The sequence below is a fragment of the Suillus fuscotomentosus genome (genome assembly GCF_016647785.1).
Source record: "Suillus fuscotomentosus strain FC203 chromosome Unknown F5891scaffold_44, whole genome shotgun sequence".
NCBI lineage: Eukaryota > Fungi > Basidiomycota > Agaricomycetes > Boletales > Suillaceae > Suillus > Suillus fuscotomentosus.
In genome coordinates, this window is record NW_024539556.1 from 350,392 (window position 1) to 367,027 (window position 16,636).

General features: G+C 46.0%; 5 protein-coding genes across 5 annotated transcripts; 1 reads left to right on the plus strand and 4 right to left on the minus strand.

Annotated features, from left to right (window-relative positions):
• Window positions 1–106: 106 nt before the first annotated feature.
• On the minus strand, window positions 107–991 carry F5891DRAFT_1047278 (uncharacterized protein; the record flags this gene model as incomplete). The annotated part of the gene is made up of 4 exons (XM_041362349.1): window positions 107–233; window positions 294–528; window positions 744–848; window positions 901–991. Coding segments are annotated over 3 exons (288 nt in total), but the record flags the coding sequence as incomplete, so codon positions are not given.
• Window positions 992–2,360: 1,369 nt separating this feature from the next.
• F5891DRAFT_1279955 (uncharacterized protein) lies at window positions 2,361–6,361 on the minus strand (the record flags this gene model as incomplete). The annotated part of the gene is made up of 15 exons (XM_041370379.1): window positions 5,626–6,361; window positions 3,894–4,049; window positions 3,811–3,843; window positions 3,740–3,759; window positions 3,673–3,687; window positions 3,571–3,613; window positions 3,484–3,512; window positions 3,413–3,426; window positions 3,332–3,363; window positions 3,273–3,278; window positions 3,109–3,219; window positions 2,916–3,050; window positions 2,627–2,864; window positions 2,518–2,569; window positions 2,361–2,462 (listed from the first exon to the last, which is right to left on the minus strand). Exons 1-15 carry the CDS (start codon window positions 5,900–5,902, stop codon window positions 2,361–2,363), a joined length of 1,263 nt encoding a protein of 420 aa, XP_041223323.1. The 5' UTR covers window positions 5,903–6,361.
• Window positions 6,036–6,227, minus strand: F5891DRAFT_956853 (uncharacterized protein; the record flags this gene model as incomplete). Its single annotated transcript, XM_041375432.1, has 1 exon — window positions 6,036–6,227. A coding segment is annotated over one exon (192 nt), but the record flags the coding sequence as incomplete, so codon positions are not given.
• A 349-nt stretch (window positions 6,362–6,710) lies between the features above and the next one.
• F5891DRAFT_1241527 (uncharacterized protein) lies at window positions 6,711–8,116 on the minus strand. The gene is made up of 6 exons (XM_041369730.1): window positions 7,780–8,116; window positions 7,436–7,689; window positions 7,292–7,380; window positions 7,054–7,240; window positions 6,922–7,003; window positions 6,711–6,864 (listed from the first exon to the last, which is right to left on the minus strand). Exons 1-6 carry the CDS (start codon window positions 8,031–8,033, stop codon window positions 6,861–6,863), a joined length of 870 nt encoding a protein of 289 aa, XP_041223325.1. The 5' UTR covers window positions 8,034–8,116; the 3' UTR covers window positions 6,711–6,860.
• Window positions 8,117–13,536: 5,420 nt separating this feature from the next.
• On the plus strand, window positions 13,537–14,344 carry F5891DRAFT_1047334 (uncharacterized protein). The gene is made up of 3 exons (XM_041362350.1): window positions 13,537–13,634; window positions 13,693–14,027; window positions 14,100–14,344. The coding sequence occupies exons 2-3, from the start codon at window positions 13,853–13,855 to the stop codon at window positions 14,195–14,197; spliced, it is 273 nt and encodes a 90-aa protein (XP_041223326.1). The 5' UTR covers window positions 13,537–13,634; window positions 13,693–13,852; the 3' UTR covers window positions 14,198–14,344.
• Window positions 14,345–16,636: the final 2,292 nt, after the last annotated feature.

Genomic DNA, 16,636 nt, shown 5'->3' on the forward strand with positions numbered 1-16,636 from the left:
AAACACATCGGACAGCAAGCCATAGTTATTAATACTAACGATGTAGGTATATGGCCAACCACCGATAGAAGGCCGCGTCTCAGGGCTGTCGGGCACACTCCACCAGGACATTGAATGCGAATTCCACACCTTAGAAACTCATGCAACCACTCTCTCCTCTCACGAAATAATGGGTCCTTCAGTGAGCACCTCGCGTTACAGTCTCGCGTATGCTCACCACATCCACAAGTTATCTGCGTCCGAGGAACATGTCAGACGTCAAGGGACTATGTGAGCGAAAGTAATAGACGTACCGTTAAGTCAGATACGCCAGTCTCATGGATCGCCTCACAGATGTCCTGTAAGGCCACCACGCACCTGCGGGATTTTGGTGAGTGCTGATTATTAACTTCACATTCTATTTCACTTGGAATAGATCGACGTGGGAAGACATCGTCTACCCGTCGTGGACATTCTTACAACAGACCGAAGTCTTTGTAATTTCAAGTCCCAATGGAACGGGATAAACGATCTGCATAAGCCAACGTGCTGTGCCCGCGTGTAGTGAGTGTCAGCAGTATCAGACTCAGTACGTGGTGAATAATCGTGACCTTCAAAACACATTTCCATCAGAAGGTATTTCGGCGCGCACTACGTCATCAAAAGCGTGCAAACACATGACTGACTCCATCCCACCCGATGCAGCACTGAGTATCAAGGATAAGAATCAAAATCAAAATCAAAATCAAAATCAAAATGCTTACTGTCCGCGTTAGGTGCAGCAGTTGGGCCGAGCGCGGCAACATCAAAGCTCAGGTGAATATGGCGATTAACATAGTCGAGTGCCATCTTGACCACCTTGCAGATGCCTACCGTCACCGAGTCAACACCTGCGCCCGTCCCTATGAAAACTCGACGCACCAATCAACCTCGGAGATACTACAAGGTTCGCTTCCGAGAATATAGCCTTGTCCACGTCCTGCAACTTGACGAAGATAAAAACCAGTTTAAACTTCGCAAGGACGGAGGCCGGGAATTGATGGAGCACGAGGGATGAAAGTTGAGGAGAAATTCAAGTGCGTTCCGTTTATATCTCCTCTGAGCGGACTGAACTATGTTTATACATCAGCATGGGCGCCTATCAGACGAACATTCTCTGCTGGACTACCACATGTGGATAGAATAGTCATTGAGCCGACTGATATCACACCTTGGGACCGCTAACACTTTTTCGAACACTTCATGTGGAATTCATAGTGGAGACGGGTGAGTTGGCAATGTTTTCAAAGTGATTTGTGCAGTGAGGGGTGAGTCGCAGTTCCGAGTCAAATGGAGCGTCCTTCTACACTTTGTCTCTTCAAACTCCGACAAATCATCCATGCTTCCATTGATACACCTCGCATCCTCATCGATAGTAATGCTTGGGATGGCCGCTCTCCGGAACTTCATTCTCATCCTGCGTTGATTCGTGCGATATATAAATATATCACTGGTCACCAGCACCCATAAGTCGTTTTCTCTATGAGTCGTCGCAACAGCTCACGTACGAGAAGTCACGGTACCCTTCAACGCTCCTGCAGAATATCTTCAAATTTCTCCGTTTCCCACATTCTATCAGATACTTCTTTCAAGTGATCATTTACTTGCCCTAGGACTGTGATCCATGTCTGTATCTCGTTCGGTGCTTTACTCTGAGTCTGATGGTCGTGCTTAGCGAGGGTTCCAATAGAATATCGCAGTCGATGCCTCATCAGTAGTTTGATAGGTACGCCTACGATTTCCTTATTCTCCCCTCATCACTCAGCAGACCCCATATCCTTGTCAGGCTCATTCGCGAGAGAGACGTACAGTCGAGTCACGAGTCTACGTGATCCATTCATTTCATTCACCGTGGCCCATCGCATGGAGGAAATCGCATCTTAGCGCTGAGCACCGCCGAGTTATCAGCTATCTGGCTTCACGATTCGCAGTATCTATATGTCCCGACAGTGCACTGGAACACCAACGCGCAGAATCAGCTGTCCAGGCACTTTTACTGATTCTCGTTGTATTTTAACATCAGTCATCAAGGACCAGTTTGGTTGCTAGTCGTTCCGGACAATTTCACCTTACCACGTAGTTCAAGCACGGGTGCTTCGTTCCAGTAGTGATACAACAAGAAATAGGTTTGCCTGGACCTTTTAAATATACTTCGAAACACAATATATATGTTGAATAAATACCACGACGGATCCTCCACCAAATTTATCCTCCCTGCAGACCACTCCGCAAGCATTTCCCTACACAGTACTGCTAGTTGATACATGTACATGCTCCTGGGAAACAATAGAATTCATGCTAGTTTCTGCGTCGGAGGATGCCACGAGTTTGGCATGATATTCTCAAACGCTAAGAATAAGGCGTGGTCCCAGCACAAACATCTGCACGACCGATAGAATTTCAAGAGTACCAACGAGTATCTGAGCTCCAATAGAATTCGAATTCTATAGAACTGATTAGCAGTGGTTACATGCAGATGTTGGCGACAGGTCAACGCACCGCGATTTCTGGAGAGAGATCAACAAGCTGGAGGCAAGAGACACCAACAAAGCTAATATGTGCAGAACTTGAGCAGAAAAATATAACCGCGTTCACATTACAAGCTCACCTTGCAAAATAAAGAACGTGAGATTGTACCAGCACTCTGAAACAGTCCCCGATGGCCGATCCTGTCGATGGGCCGAGTCGTCGCAGCTCACGGAAGTGTTTCACAGCAACCCACACTGAAAGGCACAGTGCGAGGACCTCCCAAACAGTGTTGAGTATCCAAATGATCGAAATCAGAAGCTGCTCGTCCCCTCCATATTCAACGCCGCACATATGTATACCAGAGAGTATTCTCTCCTCTGGTGTTTGTCCAATGAACCGTGTTCTTCAAGTCGACAAGTAAAGCTTACCTGCTACACCATCGTTGAGTCCTATTGCAACCATTACTCCGCAGGCGATGTTTACAGCCAGGAAGATAATAACAAGGAACATAAGCACTGCTCTAGACCCTTGATACATGGCATGCAACCGAGCAATCATGATGACTTGCATCATGTGTCAGTCAGGTCCATATCACAGAGGTATTGCACCTGGGTCACTTACCGCCCAACATGGCAGCCAAGGCCACATTTATCGCATTCGCTACGTAGAACGTTATAGCGCCTAAAGACTCCCAATTAGTGAACACCCTCGCATTAGCACCAAAGATTCCGACTTACACCTATTGAGTTATTGTGTTGAGTCAAGTTCAATGCTTGGAATCTCACTCACCCCTACATATGAGTGTAGTGATTAGATGGCAATGAGATGGTTGCAGAATACTTACTGCATCTGTCAGCGATACCGATGGCATAGTATCTGTGTCTCGCCGGTCAGAAAAATGAAATATAGCGCATATGAGACATACACAGAACATTGACACTAGTTGTCAGAGATGAGTTATTAGCACAGTGCAGATTTGTTGACCTTGACACACACAGAGAATATGGTATTCCAATATAGCGTATCTAGAATATTTTGAAGTCAGCACAAGTTGCCCACCCCACGAAAGCACAACATGAGTACGAACAATCAAATACAGCACGGTCATCAGAGACCAACGTTGTCTCTGTCATGAATTCAGTGCATGCTCTTGTTTTCTTCTGATACGGGACTCTTGTCACTCACCCAGATGAGTTCAATCTAAGACACCATTCTCAGTGAGATGGCTGCTGCGGCGATAACATCGACGTACCTCTTGTCCGAGTGTTAAGACTGGAAATATTAATGAGAACATCAGCGATTTTCGAACACTGTCCTGCTCACCCCAATCATATACTACCACGATGGCAGCAGCAACTGCACAACCGCAAGTCAACGTTGGATCCAGACATCTTGATGCGACAAACCTGTGTAATGGTTTACACCAATTATTGCACTGATATACGGCCAGTAACTGGGATCGTTTGAGACGTAGGTCATGTTCGAGGGATTGGTATGAGCGAGTGGGGAAGGTGAGTGTATAATGACAGCGTTCGTGCTAGATATACCACCGTTCGGCGTTTCTATCTCCAAAATCAGTATAATGGAGATGTATATTTGATCCTGCCTCAAGACCCTTTGATCAAGTGAAACGGTTCGAAATCAGACATAAGCCCTAGATAATCAAAGTAGAATTTGATTCACAAACCAGTATTGCGCATGCGACACTCGGACACCGGAGAAATTCCAGTGGTTAGTGATATCGCGAACTTATTTCCAATGCCATTTTCCAGTATGGAACCATGTGGCCATCGATCTAACCATGATGTGATCGCAATGAGCATCTGTGTTCTCTTAGCTTCGCTGGTCAAGCTCGAGACTTGCTGTCAGCTGATTGCTTCCTGTAACAAGGTCGCATTCTGTAGTATAGCAAAAGTCAGAGAACAAACACAACAGCGCACTCTATTCGGTGGATTCGATCGCGCACTTGATGCGACGGTGATTCATTGCACTGGCGGATACATCGTGACTCATGCTGTGTGATTGATACCTGTTAAATGTAAGACGCCATACATACTAGGTTCAAAGATAAATCGCACATGGGAGACGAGAAACCTGTAACAGGCACAAAAGCCCGATTTCTGATTGTATAGCCTCGGTCAGTGGCCATTGTGTTTCAGAGATGTTTTGTAGTGCCGAGTTGAGCAGGAGCCGGTAAATGTTGCGAGCTAAAAGTGAGGTCCATCGGATGAGCAAAGAACGCCGTACCTTCATCATGCTCAGCAGTTTCATGGACAGGCTACGAAAGTCGCATGGTAGTCTGATGCTTGTACATGCACAGCCATTGTACAAATACACCGTTGCTTCAGAATCCTGGTTCTACCTTCACGAGGTACGAACAATATTTACAAATTCGAAGTAGTCACATGTCGCAACATGCAGATAGGATCGCATGTTCACACGATGAAGTGCACGGTAATCATTCCATTCTCCATCTTCGCATGGAAATGCTCAGCCTGGACGATGCAATCGTCATAACCTAGAAGACTTCCCATAAAAATGTTGCTGTACCGTATGTCCGCCCTTTGTGTGGTTCTCCGAGCGTTTCAAATGCATAGATATGGTTAGGTGTTTCCCATGAAGAGGCGGGTCTCCATGTGTTCGCGGCCAGCGTTGAAGCTTATCTAAACTTTAATCAAAGCTTGTGGCCAACTTGCGGCGCTACCTTCGGCGTTTGCGGAGTCAAAAAATGAACCAAACCAAGCAACTGCTGTGATAGAATTGTGCTTACAGTACTTTCTGCAAGCAATGCTGTTCCAGAACTCACACGCTCTTGTTCAATGCCTCACTCGCATCGCTCATGGAAGATGAGATATTGAGAATCGACCTGCGCGTGAAGCTCGACGAACAGGCACTATGCCATCGAAGCTAGAATGAACAACTATCGTATTTGGTCTGCCTACATAGCACTCAAGTATAGGTACGAGACTGAAGTGTTACTCCTGTGACAGATCCTCCAGAGACATTCTTCCTCGGGCTCAGAAACATTCTACTACCCTTCTGGAGGCCACCCTTTTTTGAGCTCGGATACATCATAGTGAGTTTTTTCTTCTTCTATCAACTACCTTATCACAGACACGCCACTACTACTAAACGTACCTTTGAGCACCGACCATGACGCTGAAAGTCTTCCACACGATGTTTTCTCATCCTCAAGGTCTTGCTGCGTTTTTGTGGGCGTGAAACTCTTCCCTCGACCCCTCGCTCTGCGCCAGTCTTCGCGCGGCACGGGCAACGACGTGCGCAGAAATGCGATTTTTAGGTCCGAAGAATGAGGCGCAGAAGACGTGCTCCACGGTTTTGCACCACCCATCCACATACTCGGAGCGCATTTTGGAAGGTCTATCAGCTCGAAGAAACGCATCAAGACCACCATCCAACGTCTTCACACAGTTAATTTCGCTTTTGCGATGCTTCCCCTCCCTCATCCTCTTTCCTGGCGATTTTTCCATCCCTCTTATCGAACTTGCTTTCCTCTGTGCCCTTCTTCTTCAAGTGAGTCGTCGTCCTTAGCCCAACGCATGTATGATACCTTTCAGCCCTTGACCTTTAGCTAGGCTCTTGGTTCGCTCTCCTGGCGGCCATAAGGTGATTGGAATGGGTTTTTCCGTGAAGCCGTCTGCATCCATATCCTTTGTAGCAAAATTTTGGATGTACTGATGTACAGTACGTGCAGAGGCAGTTGATCGATAAACGAGGATTCAGCTATGATCGCCGAGCTATTCAAGTCCCATGGGGTGCGTATTGAAATGGGTGACATGCAAAGATGCGAACGATGGGCAGGTGGGAAACGAGGGTGTCGGTGAGTAGCAGAACATTGGCCCTTGGAGTCGACGAAGGCTAAATGTTCGTCTTCACCTTCTTCCATATCGACGTTATCGTCATCGTCCTCTGTTAGCTTGTGCTTCAGAGTCACTTTCCGCAAGCTGAAATTGCGCGCACCTCGGCATCCTTGCCTGGGCAGTATCAGAGAGAAGGTACACTTTGATGCTTCCTACGTAGTTGAATGGTGTAGCACGCTCTGGATCGAGTGAAAACTTGAATCGCACGGAACGGTTTCATCGTATGATGATGTGGTAAGGTCCGGCGCAGAGATGCCGTGAAGAAAAATGTCTAATAGCTACATGATTTCAAGTTGTAATCCACCAGAATTACAATGATTCAACAATTACTTGAAGGTTCAATCGAAAGTGTCCCCGGTAAAAGTTGTCACAGACTCGTATGAATGGTATAAGGAAAAAAACCAACTAGAACGCAGTAGATAGCATGAAAATCGTATGCCTCGTTCAATGGCATGGCTGATTGTATGCATCGCCAGCCTGACATGGATATACTTATCTGTTTAAAAAGAGAAATCAGAGCACTCCCTTAAAAAGCAAGGCAAATACCTCTTACGAGAGGGGTAACAGAGACCCAGCACCGGAACCAGCATAAATGCATTCCATCTTCACATCCGGCAGCGGGCGATCGCTTGTCCCTTTTCAAAAGTGTCAATGCAGCATCATCGTGGACATGCAAGTATCCTACCAGCATGACAGTACGGAATTCCGTCCTCCTTGTGTCCCCACCACATCACAGGCGACCACTCATCCACGAGGTTGGCGAGCGTCTGGAGGTGGCCATATGCAGCTGGTTGGGGACCGCACGGTCGGCGCAGTGCGACGAACGTAAAGAAACAGGCAAATATAAAGAGCGCAATGCATAAGTTCCAGATCTTACAGAATGTGAGCATGTCGTAACAATTTTACATACAGTAAGTACGAACCTGGGCAGTGTACATAGATACGGAAAAAATGCCTAGGGTGTCGTCAGTGGCGTATGTGCCTATGTCGAATGAAAGCCCAAACATCCAGTCTGTGATCGGTGTTCAATAACACCGAGAACAAAATACTAGGCATGAATGACTCACGCAGGAAAGGCTTTGCGATAAAAAGTATGAGACAAAGCGGATGAGTGAAAATCGGCTTCAGCGGGTTCGTCGCCACTATAAGTCCTTGCCTGCTGGTAGCGCATCTCCACTGTCTTTCGTCTCGAATGACATTCACGATGAGCTCCGAGCAATGCAGCCCCAGTGTCAACGGTCCCTGGACTCCTACAATGTTGACAAAGAGCAGAATCCACACCGCAAGTCTGCCACCCGGTAGACCATATGTGATGTAATTGCTATCATATGTTTGTAAGAACGACCACGTTTGTAGGGTCAGAGGAGTGTTGCTATAAGATACGTTGGCAAAAAGGCGGTCCCAGATATACATGACGAGTGCGGCCCATCCAGCGCATGCTGCAACAATAACCCACAGAAAAATGACAATTTTCCGGATGCTAGGGTGAGCATGCCACGCAGAGGGCTGTGTCTCTGGTGGCTTCGCTGGACCTTCATATGTGTCTATATCAGACACACGACGCATGCACCGGAATGCAGCAGGGGTCAATTGTGTGTGGTGGACGAGTGCGGCGGTCAAGTCGAAAGGTGAGGAGCTCCACGTCAGGATTTTGATAGCCCGCATCCCTGACAATGCGATAATCACCTGGAGGAGGAGTGCGACGCCCAAAATGAGGAGAGGTATTCCTGCGATGGAAATACCCTCACGTGGGGATGTTTCTAAGTTATTTTGGTTCAGACATATGACGACTGAGGCCGAGCTGTAGGATATAATGAGGAGGACAGCGGAGATACAGTTAAGCAGGGCGCCATTAGGGTTGTGCCATACACGAGCTGCGGTAAGAAGTCGCAGGTTGGTGTTGAAACGAAGCCGAGCGCAGAGCGCAATGAGATACCGTGTACGAAGCCTGTGGACTCGGTACATAACATGACGATTAAGTCAAGTATCAGTGTCAATATTTCCGCCTGCAGCGTCAATGCAGTAATCTCCTGAGGACCGACCATGTTGAGCGGGGTTACTCCCATGATTCTGTGATTGGCTATAGTGACAATCCCTGCAATGATGCACGAGCAACTGAAGATACTTGAACAGGCCATTCCGACAAGGGCATATCTGCAACTCGTCAAACTGCGGTCGTAGAAATCAGTTCTAGTATCAGCAGTGGGCTTCGCATCGGATATTAATATTGTCGGGTCAAAGTCCTGATGACCCGGGAGTGCGTTATATGCAAGAAGGCTGGCTGGATGGGGAATTTCTTCCGTAGGTTTGGAAGAAGCTGTCATCATTATGGGAGGCAGAGACAGAAGGCCAAGACACGCAGATTACATATTTTTCGCTTATGACCATCGCCTCTGGTGCATGCGGCCGCCTCACCGAAGTACTGTTAACAGTGCCAAGATCGCACTATATCTGGATCACAGCCTTGTCGATTGAGTTTGAATTTCGAATTTGATCCTCACATACATTGACGAATTTAGCCATAGGAATACTACTAGCGAATAGGCACTTGTTCGCCTCCATCTGTTGACTTGGCGCGCTTATCACATATCTAGGTACCTAGGTCGCGACAATTGACATTCCACACAGCTATCGCATAAACATGCAAAACTTCCTCGCCTCGGACCACTCAAGTCAGCGTAAAGTGGAACGAGCAAGCTCTAACGATAGCTTCTGGCGCCACTTGGTTTGAGCTCGAGCGGTCCGCCTTGCAAGGAGACCATTTAGAAGTGGTGGCTGGCTCATGGCCCGTTATCCCATACATCAGCGACCCCAACATCCTGTGCTACGATCTGGAGTACGCACTGCGGCACCACATCTTATTTCACGCTGGTGGCACTCAGATACTGTCGTTCAAAAGCACGACTTCTAAGGCAGCAGACGGAGGATGTATCATGCACGTCATTGTAATGGAGAGCGCTCGCAACAGCATGTCATGTCCACAGTTAGTTGCCCCAACTATTGAATTCATGTACACTGAACCATTTTTCGATAGTAAACTGCTCTCCACTCATTTCTCTTCTTAGGGTCCCTTGTTGGAACTATCCATGGTGACTCCTGGAGATGTGATTGGAATGGGAATATCGCAGCTATCTGCTGGGAAGCGCTTGCTTCGCATGAGCGATCATTTGACTTGAACTTCGAATTTGGCGGTGGATACTTGCACCCGCATCCTGTACCGCTTTCCGTTACCAACCTTGTTGAACGATACGACCCGGATACGTACTTATTCTCCACTCATCACTCAGCAGACCCCATACCCTTGTCAGGCTCATTCGCGAGAGAGACGTACAGTCGAGCCACGAGTCTACGTGATCCATTCATTTCATTCTCCGTGGCCCATCGCATGGAGGAAATCGCATCTTAGCGCTGAGCACCGCCGGGTTTATCAGCTATCTGACTTCACGATTCGCAGTATCTATATGTCCAGACAGTGAAACACCAACGCGTAGAATCAACTGTCCAGGCACTTTTACTGATTCTTGTTCATCAGTCATCAAGGACCAGTTTGGTTGCTAGTCGTTCCGGACAATTTCACCTTACCACGTAGTTCAAGCGCGGGTACTTCGTTCCAGTAGTGACACAAGAATAAATAGCTTTGCCTAGACCTTTCAAATATACTTCGAAACAACATATGTGAAATAAATACCACAACGGATTTTCCACCAAATTTCTCCTCCCTGCAGACCACTCGGCAAGCATTTCCCTACACAGTACTGCTAGTTGACACATGTACATGCTCCTGGAAAACAATAGAATTCATGCTAGTTTCTGCGTCGGAGTGTGCCACGAGTTTGGCGTGGTATTCTCGAACGCTAAGAATAAGGCGTGGTCCCAGCACAAACATCTGCACGACCAATAAAATTTGATTAGTACCAAAGAGTATCTGAGCTCCAATTGAACTCGAATTCTACAGAAATGGTGAGCAGTGGTTACACGCAGATGTTGGCGACAGGTCAACGCACTATGATTTCTGGAGAGAGATCAACAAGCTCGAGGCAAGAGACACCAACAAAGCTAATATGTGCAGAACTTGAGCAGAAAAATATAACCGCGTTCACATTACAAGCTCACCTTGCAAAATAAAGAACGTGAGATTGTACCAGCACTCTGAAACAGTCCCCGATGGCCGATCCTGTCGATGGGCCGAGTCGTCGCAGCTCACGGAAGTGTTTCACAGCAACCCACAATGAAAGGCACAGTGCGAGGACCTCCCAAACAGTGTTGAGTATCCAAGTGATCGAAGCCAGAAGCTTCTCGTCCCCTCCATATTCATAGCCGCATACATGTATACCAGAGAGTATCAACTCCTCTGGTGTTTGTCCAATGAGCCGTGTTCTTCAAGTCGACAAGTAAAGCTTACCTGCTACAGTATCGTTGAGTGCTATTGCCGCGATTACTCCATAGGCGATGTTTACAGCCAGGAAGATGATAACAAGGAACATAAGCATTGCTCTAGACCCTTGATACATGGCATGCAACCGAGCAATCATGATGACTTGCATCATGTGTCAGTCAGGTCCATATCACAGAGGTATTGCACCTGGGTCACTTACCGCCCAACATGGCAGCCAAGGCCACATTTATCGCATTCCCTACGTAGTACGTTATAGCGCCTAAAGACTCCCAATTAGTGAACACCCTCGCATTAGTACCAAAGATTGCGACTTACACCTATTGAGTCATTATGTTGAGTCAAGTTCAATGGTTGGAATCTCACTCACCCCTACATATGAGCGTATTGATTTGATGGCAATGAGATGGTTGCAGAATACTTACTGCATCTGTCAGCGATACCGGTGGCATAGTTTCTGTGTCTCGCCGGTCAGGAAAATAAAATACAGCGCATATGAGACATACGCAGAAGTTTGGCACTAGTTGTCAGAGATGAGCTATTAGCACAGTGCAAAGTTGTTGATCTTGACACATACACAGAATATGGTATTCCAATATAGCGTATCTAGAATATTTTGAAGTCAGCACAAGTTGCCCACCACACGAAAGCACAACATGAGTACGAACAATCAAATACACCACGGTCATGAGAGACCAACGTTGTCTCTGTCATGAATTCAGTGCATGCTCTTGTTTTCTTCTGATAAGAGACTCTTGTCACTCACCCAGATGAGTTCAATCTAAGGAACCATTCTCAGTGAGATGGCTGCTGCGGCGATAACATCGACGTACCTCTTGTCCGAGTGTTAAGACTGGAAATATCAATGAGAACATCAGCGATTTTCTGACACTGTCCTGCTCACCCCAATCATATGCCACCACGATGCCAGCAGCAACTGCAAAACCGCAAGTCAATGTTAGATCCAGACACCTTGATGCGACAAACCTGCGTAATAGTTTATAACAATTGTCCCACTGATAAACGGCCAGTAACTGGGATCATTTGAGACGTAGGTCATGTTTGAGGGATGGGTATGAGCGAGTGGGGAATGTTAGTGTATAACGACAGCGTTCGTGCTAGATATACCACCGTTCAGCGCTTCTATCTCCAACATCAGTATAATGGAGATGTATATTTGATCCTGCCTCAAGATCCTTGATCAAGTGAAACGGTTCGAAATCAAACAAAAATAAGCCCTAGATACTCAAAGTGGAATAAACCAGTATTGCGCATGTGACACTCGGACACCGGAGAAATTCCAGTGGTTAGTGATATCTCCAATGCCATTTTCCAGTATGAAACCATGTGGCCATCGATCTAACCATGATGTGATCGCAATCATGATGAGCATCTGTGTTCTCTTAGCTTCGCTGGCCAAGCTCGAGACTTGTTGTCAGCTGATTTCTTCCCATAACAAGGTCGCATTCTGTAGCATGGCAAAAGTCAGAGAACAAACACAACAGCTGGCGTACTCTATTCGGTGGATCCGATCGCGCACTTGATGCGACGGCGATTCATTGCACTGGCGGACACATCGTGGCTCATGCTGTGTGGTTAAATGTGAGACGCCATACATACTAGGTCGAAAGAGAAATCGCACATGGGAGACGAGAAGCCTGTAACAGGCACAAAAGCCCGATTTCTGATTGTATAGCCTCCGAGGTCAGTGGCCATTGTATTTCATGGATGTTTTGTAGTGCCGACTTGAGTAGAAACCGGTAAATGTTGCGAGCTAAAAGCGAGGTCTATCGGAGGAGCAAAGAACGCCGTACCTTCATCATGCTCAGCAGTTTCATGGGCAGGCTACGAAAGTCGCATGGTAGTCTGATGCTTGTACATGCACAGCCATTGTACAAATACACCGTTGCTTCAGAATCCTGGTTCTACCTTCACGAGGTACGAACAATATTTACAAGTTCGAAGTAGTCACATGTCGCAACATGCAGATAGGATCGCATGTTCACACGATGAAGCACACGCACATCGGGGTGAACAATATTTAAAAGAGGTTTATATGTTGTACAAAATGTGAAGACAATATTTAATATTTAAACTAACATAAAGATGGGTGCACGACTTCAAATTTTGGTGGTGTTTTGTGTGTAATCCAAAATATCAAATATTCACAACCATATTCCCACAGACAATATGTCAATAAACATAAGAAATATAGTCAGATTTTTCATGTCTGCTTCAACTTAAAGTTCAATTTCCATGTAAAACTTTGGAGAAAACTTGAAGTTTTACAGATGACATGACATTAAAACTCGATTTAAATGTCAAGCTTTGGCAAAACTTCAAGTTTTCTCCAAAGTTTTATTTTTAATGTCATGTCATCTGTAAAACTTCAAGTTTTCTCCAAAGTTTTATGTAAGAATCAAACTTTAAATTGAAGCAGACATGGAAAATCTGATTATATTTTACCTTGCGAAGCAAGGTCAGGTTCACATGGATCATTTTATGTGATTTCCAAATAATAGTAAATACAGTGATGCCATACAACGTGATACGATGATGCGAACTTATCACCTACCTCCGATTTCCTTCCAATACTTGTCGTTTTCTGAATAACAAAGTAATAACTTAGACCGTGCAACTCCCTCGCGCCCAGAGCTCCGCCCACAGGGTGAAGCTAGCGCGCTTCCCTTCCAATATTCGTCGTTTTCGGACAACTCCCTTTTTTGTTAATATGTTGGTAATAATGTGATGAATAAATAAAAATTAATCCTATAATTTTATGCCGCGCCCCTAAACATCGTATTTACTATCTATCTATCGAAACACCATGCAACCTAGCGTATTTGAACTGCTAAGTACCTCAGACAATCAATGTGCTTTCATTTTCAGTGAGTATAGACTGAGAATTACTGATATCGTTCTGGATCCCAGAGAGCCAAAGATTGGGAGCAACGCTGTGGAAGCAAAGAGAGCATTCTTGCGTTATCCCCCTGCATTTGTTATCATTCACCTCGACTTCTGCGATTTACCGCCATTGCACGGACTTCTGCCTCAGCACATACCAGTGTTACCTTGCGAAATTAAATTTTCCATGGGCACAGGTCCTTCTACAAGAATCACGCGGCGTCAACTCCCTGTAACACCAGCTTACACATTTACCGACTTTAAAGCACAAGGACAGACAATTGATCACGTTTTAGTGGACATTGGAAGAACGACATGTTTTCGCCTATCTCCCTTCAATGCATACGTCGCACTATCCAGAAGTCATGGCTGAGAATGCATACGTCTTCTCAGAGACTTCGACAATGATCTATTCCTTTAACATCCAAACGAAGACCTTCGGATAGAAGATAACAGGATTGAGCGACTCGCGGAGGAAACGAAAAAGTGTTTCTTGAGGACAGACAGTCTGACAGAAAACAAGGTACCATAGTGCAGTACACTGAAAGAAACAATGCAGTAGTAGCTATATAGTGATGTCAGAAGAAATCCTGGGACGAAGCCAGACTAAACGAGCACGATAGAGCTAGAAAAAGACGGAATGTGAGCAAGGTCCACGTCGGCAACGCCGACCCCTAGTATTATATTTGTTGACATATTGTCTGTGGGAATATGGTTGTGAATATTTGATATTTTGGATGACACACAAAACACCACCAAAATTTGAAGTTGTGCACCCATCTTTATGTTAGTTTAAATATCAAATATTGTTTTCACATTTTGTACAACATATAAACCTCTTTTAAATATTGTTCACCCCGATGTGACGGTAACCATTCCATCATCGTGTGGAAAGCCTCAGCCTGCACTGCAGCTGGATGATGCAATCGCCATAACCTAGAAGACTTGCCATAAAAATGTTGCTGCACCGCATGTCCGCCCTTTTTGTGGTGCTCCGAGCGTTTCAAATGCATAGATATGGTTAGGTGTTTCCCATGAAGAGGCGGGTCTCCATATGTTCGCGGCCAGCATTGAAGCTTATCTAAACTTTAATCAAAGCTTGTGGCCAACTTGCGGCGCTACAGGGCGCTACCTTCGGCGTCTGCGGAGTCAAAAAATGAACCAAACCAAGCAACTGCTGTAATAGAATTGTACTTACAGTACTTTCTGCAAGCAATGCTGTTCCAAAACTCACACGCTCTTGTTCAATGCCTCACTCGCATCGCTCATGGAAGATGAGATATTGAGAATAGACCTGCGCGTGAAGCTCGACGGACAGGCACTATGCCATCGAAGCTAGAATGAACAACTATGGTATTTGGTCTGCCTACATAGCACTCAAGTATGTATACGAGACTGAAGTGTTACTCCTGTGACAGATCCTCCAGAGACATTCTTCCTCGCGCCCAGGAACATTCTACCACTACCCTTCTGGAGGCCACTCTTTTTTGAGCTCGGATACATTATAGTGTGTTTTTTCTTCTTCTATCAACTACCTTGTCACGGACACGCTACTACTTTCCCTTTTCCTTTTCCAGCCCTTCACTCTATGTCTGTTCGTCCAGGTGACTGATGAGGCCATGCTGTGGTAACCTCTTCAATGTCATGGTGTCATCGGCCATCTGGCTTTTATGGATTATTTTGGCTCATTCAAATGATCAGTTGCCTTCGTGATATCTTCTTTATCAGCTGCCTGGGCTTCGACACGCTACTCCAACTTCACCACGAATTGTATTGATGTACGTATATCATAGCCTCATTCGACAATCTACACTAACGGACATGCTACTAGTAAGAGTTCGACAGGCCGTATATGCCCAACGCACGATTCTGCAATCACTGCCAGTTCTTGGTTCTTTTTGTTCTTCTTGCTTCGTGCTCAGATATATGGTAATCCAGGGCATTCATAAATGTGTCAAATTCTCGGATGATCAGTCGTCTGAGCTCGGACACGCTACTTCTACTTTCCTTGGTCCATGGAATAGTCGCATCGCGCCCCACCCGAACGGCTCAGACGGATAATGACACAGTAGATGCGACAGAGCCATTGCGTCGCAAGCCATTCGAGCTTCCATAGATCGTGCGCTCATCTTCTGCTGTCAGTCTTTGTGTTCAAATAGCTGACAGACGGTAATTTTCGCAAGTGTGGAACGTAGCCTATCAACTGTCAAGCTCAGATCCAGACATGCCGCTTATGTACTACCTGGGCGAGCAGATAACGACCTCTCGAAGTGAATTGAATACTGTCTGATGGTTATCTCTTCGTACTAGGGTGACTCTGATTAATATCAGCGGGTGTATTGTATGTATGCATCTCGCTCGGTGCGTTACCATGACAGTCATGCTATTTGGCAGGATTGAAACAGATCGTTGCAAGAGTCCTAATGCACATCTGACACATGATTGTGACCGGTGTAACTCTGATCAAAGTATGTATACCAGGGTCCTAAAATTTCATGATCAGCGTCTCACTGATACTTTTGCAGGTGCGCTTGTGCCTTCTGCCTTGAAGCCCCGAATTTCTTCTCTTCTCACCACTCACTACGTATGGTGTTCTTGCCACACACATTCGTGACATACTCTCGCATCTCCATCGACAGTACTTGGGATGGCCGCTCTCCGGAACTTTATTCTCATCCTGCGTTGATTCATGCGATATATAAAATATCACCGGTCACCAGCACCCATAAGTCGTTTTCTCTATTAGTCGTCGCAACAGCTCACGTACGAGACATCACGGTACCCTTCAACGTTCCTGCAGAATATCTTCGAATTTCCCCGTTCCCACATTCTATCAGATACTTCTTTCAAGTGATCATTTGCTTGCCCTAAGACTGTGATCCACGCCTGTATCTCGTTCGGTGCTTTATTCTGATGGTCGTGCTTAGCGAGGGTTCCGATAGAATATCGCAGTCGATGCCTCGTCAGTAGT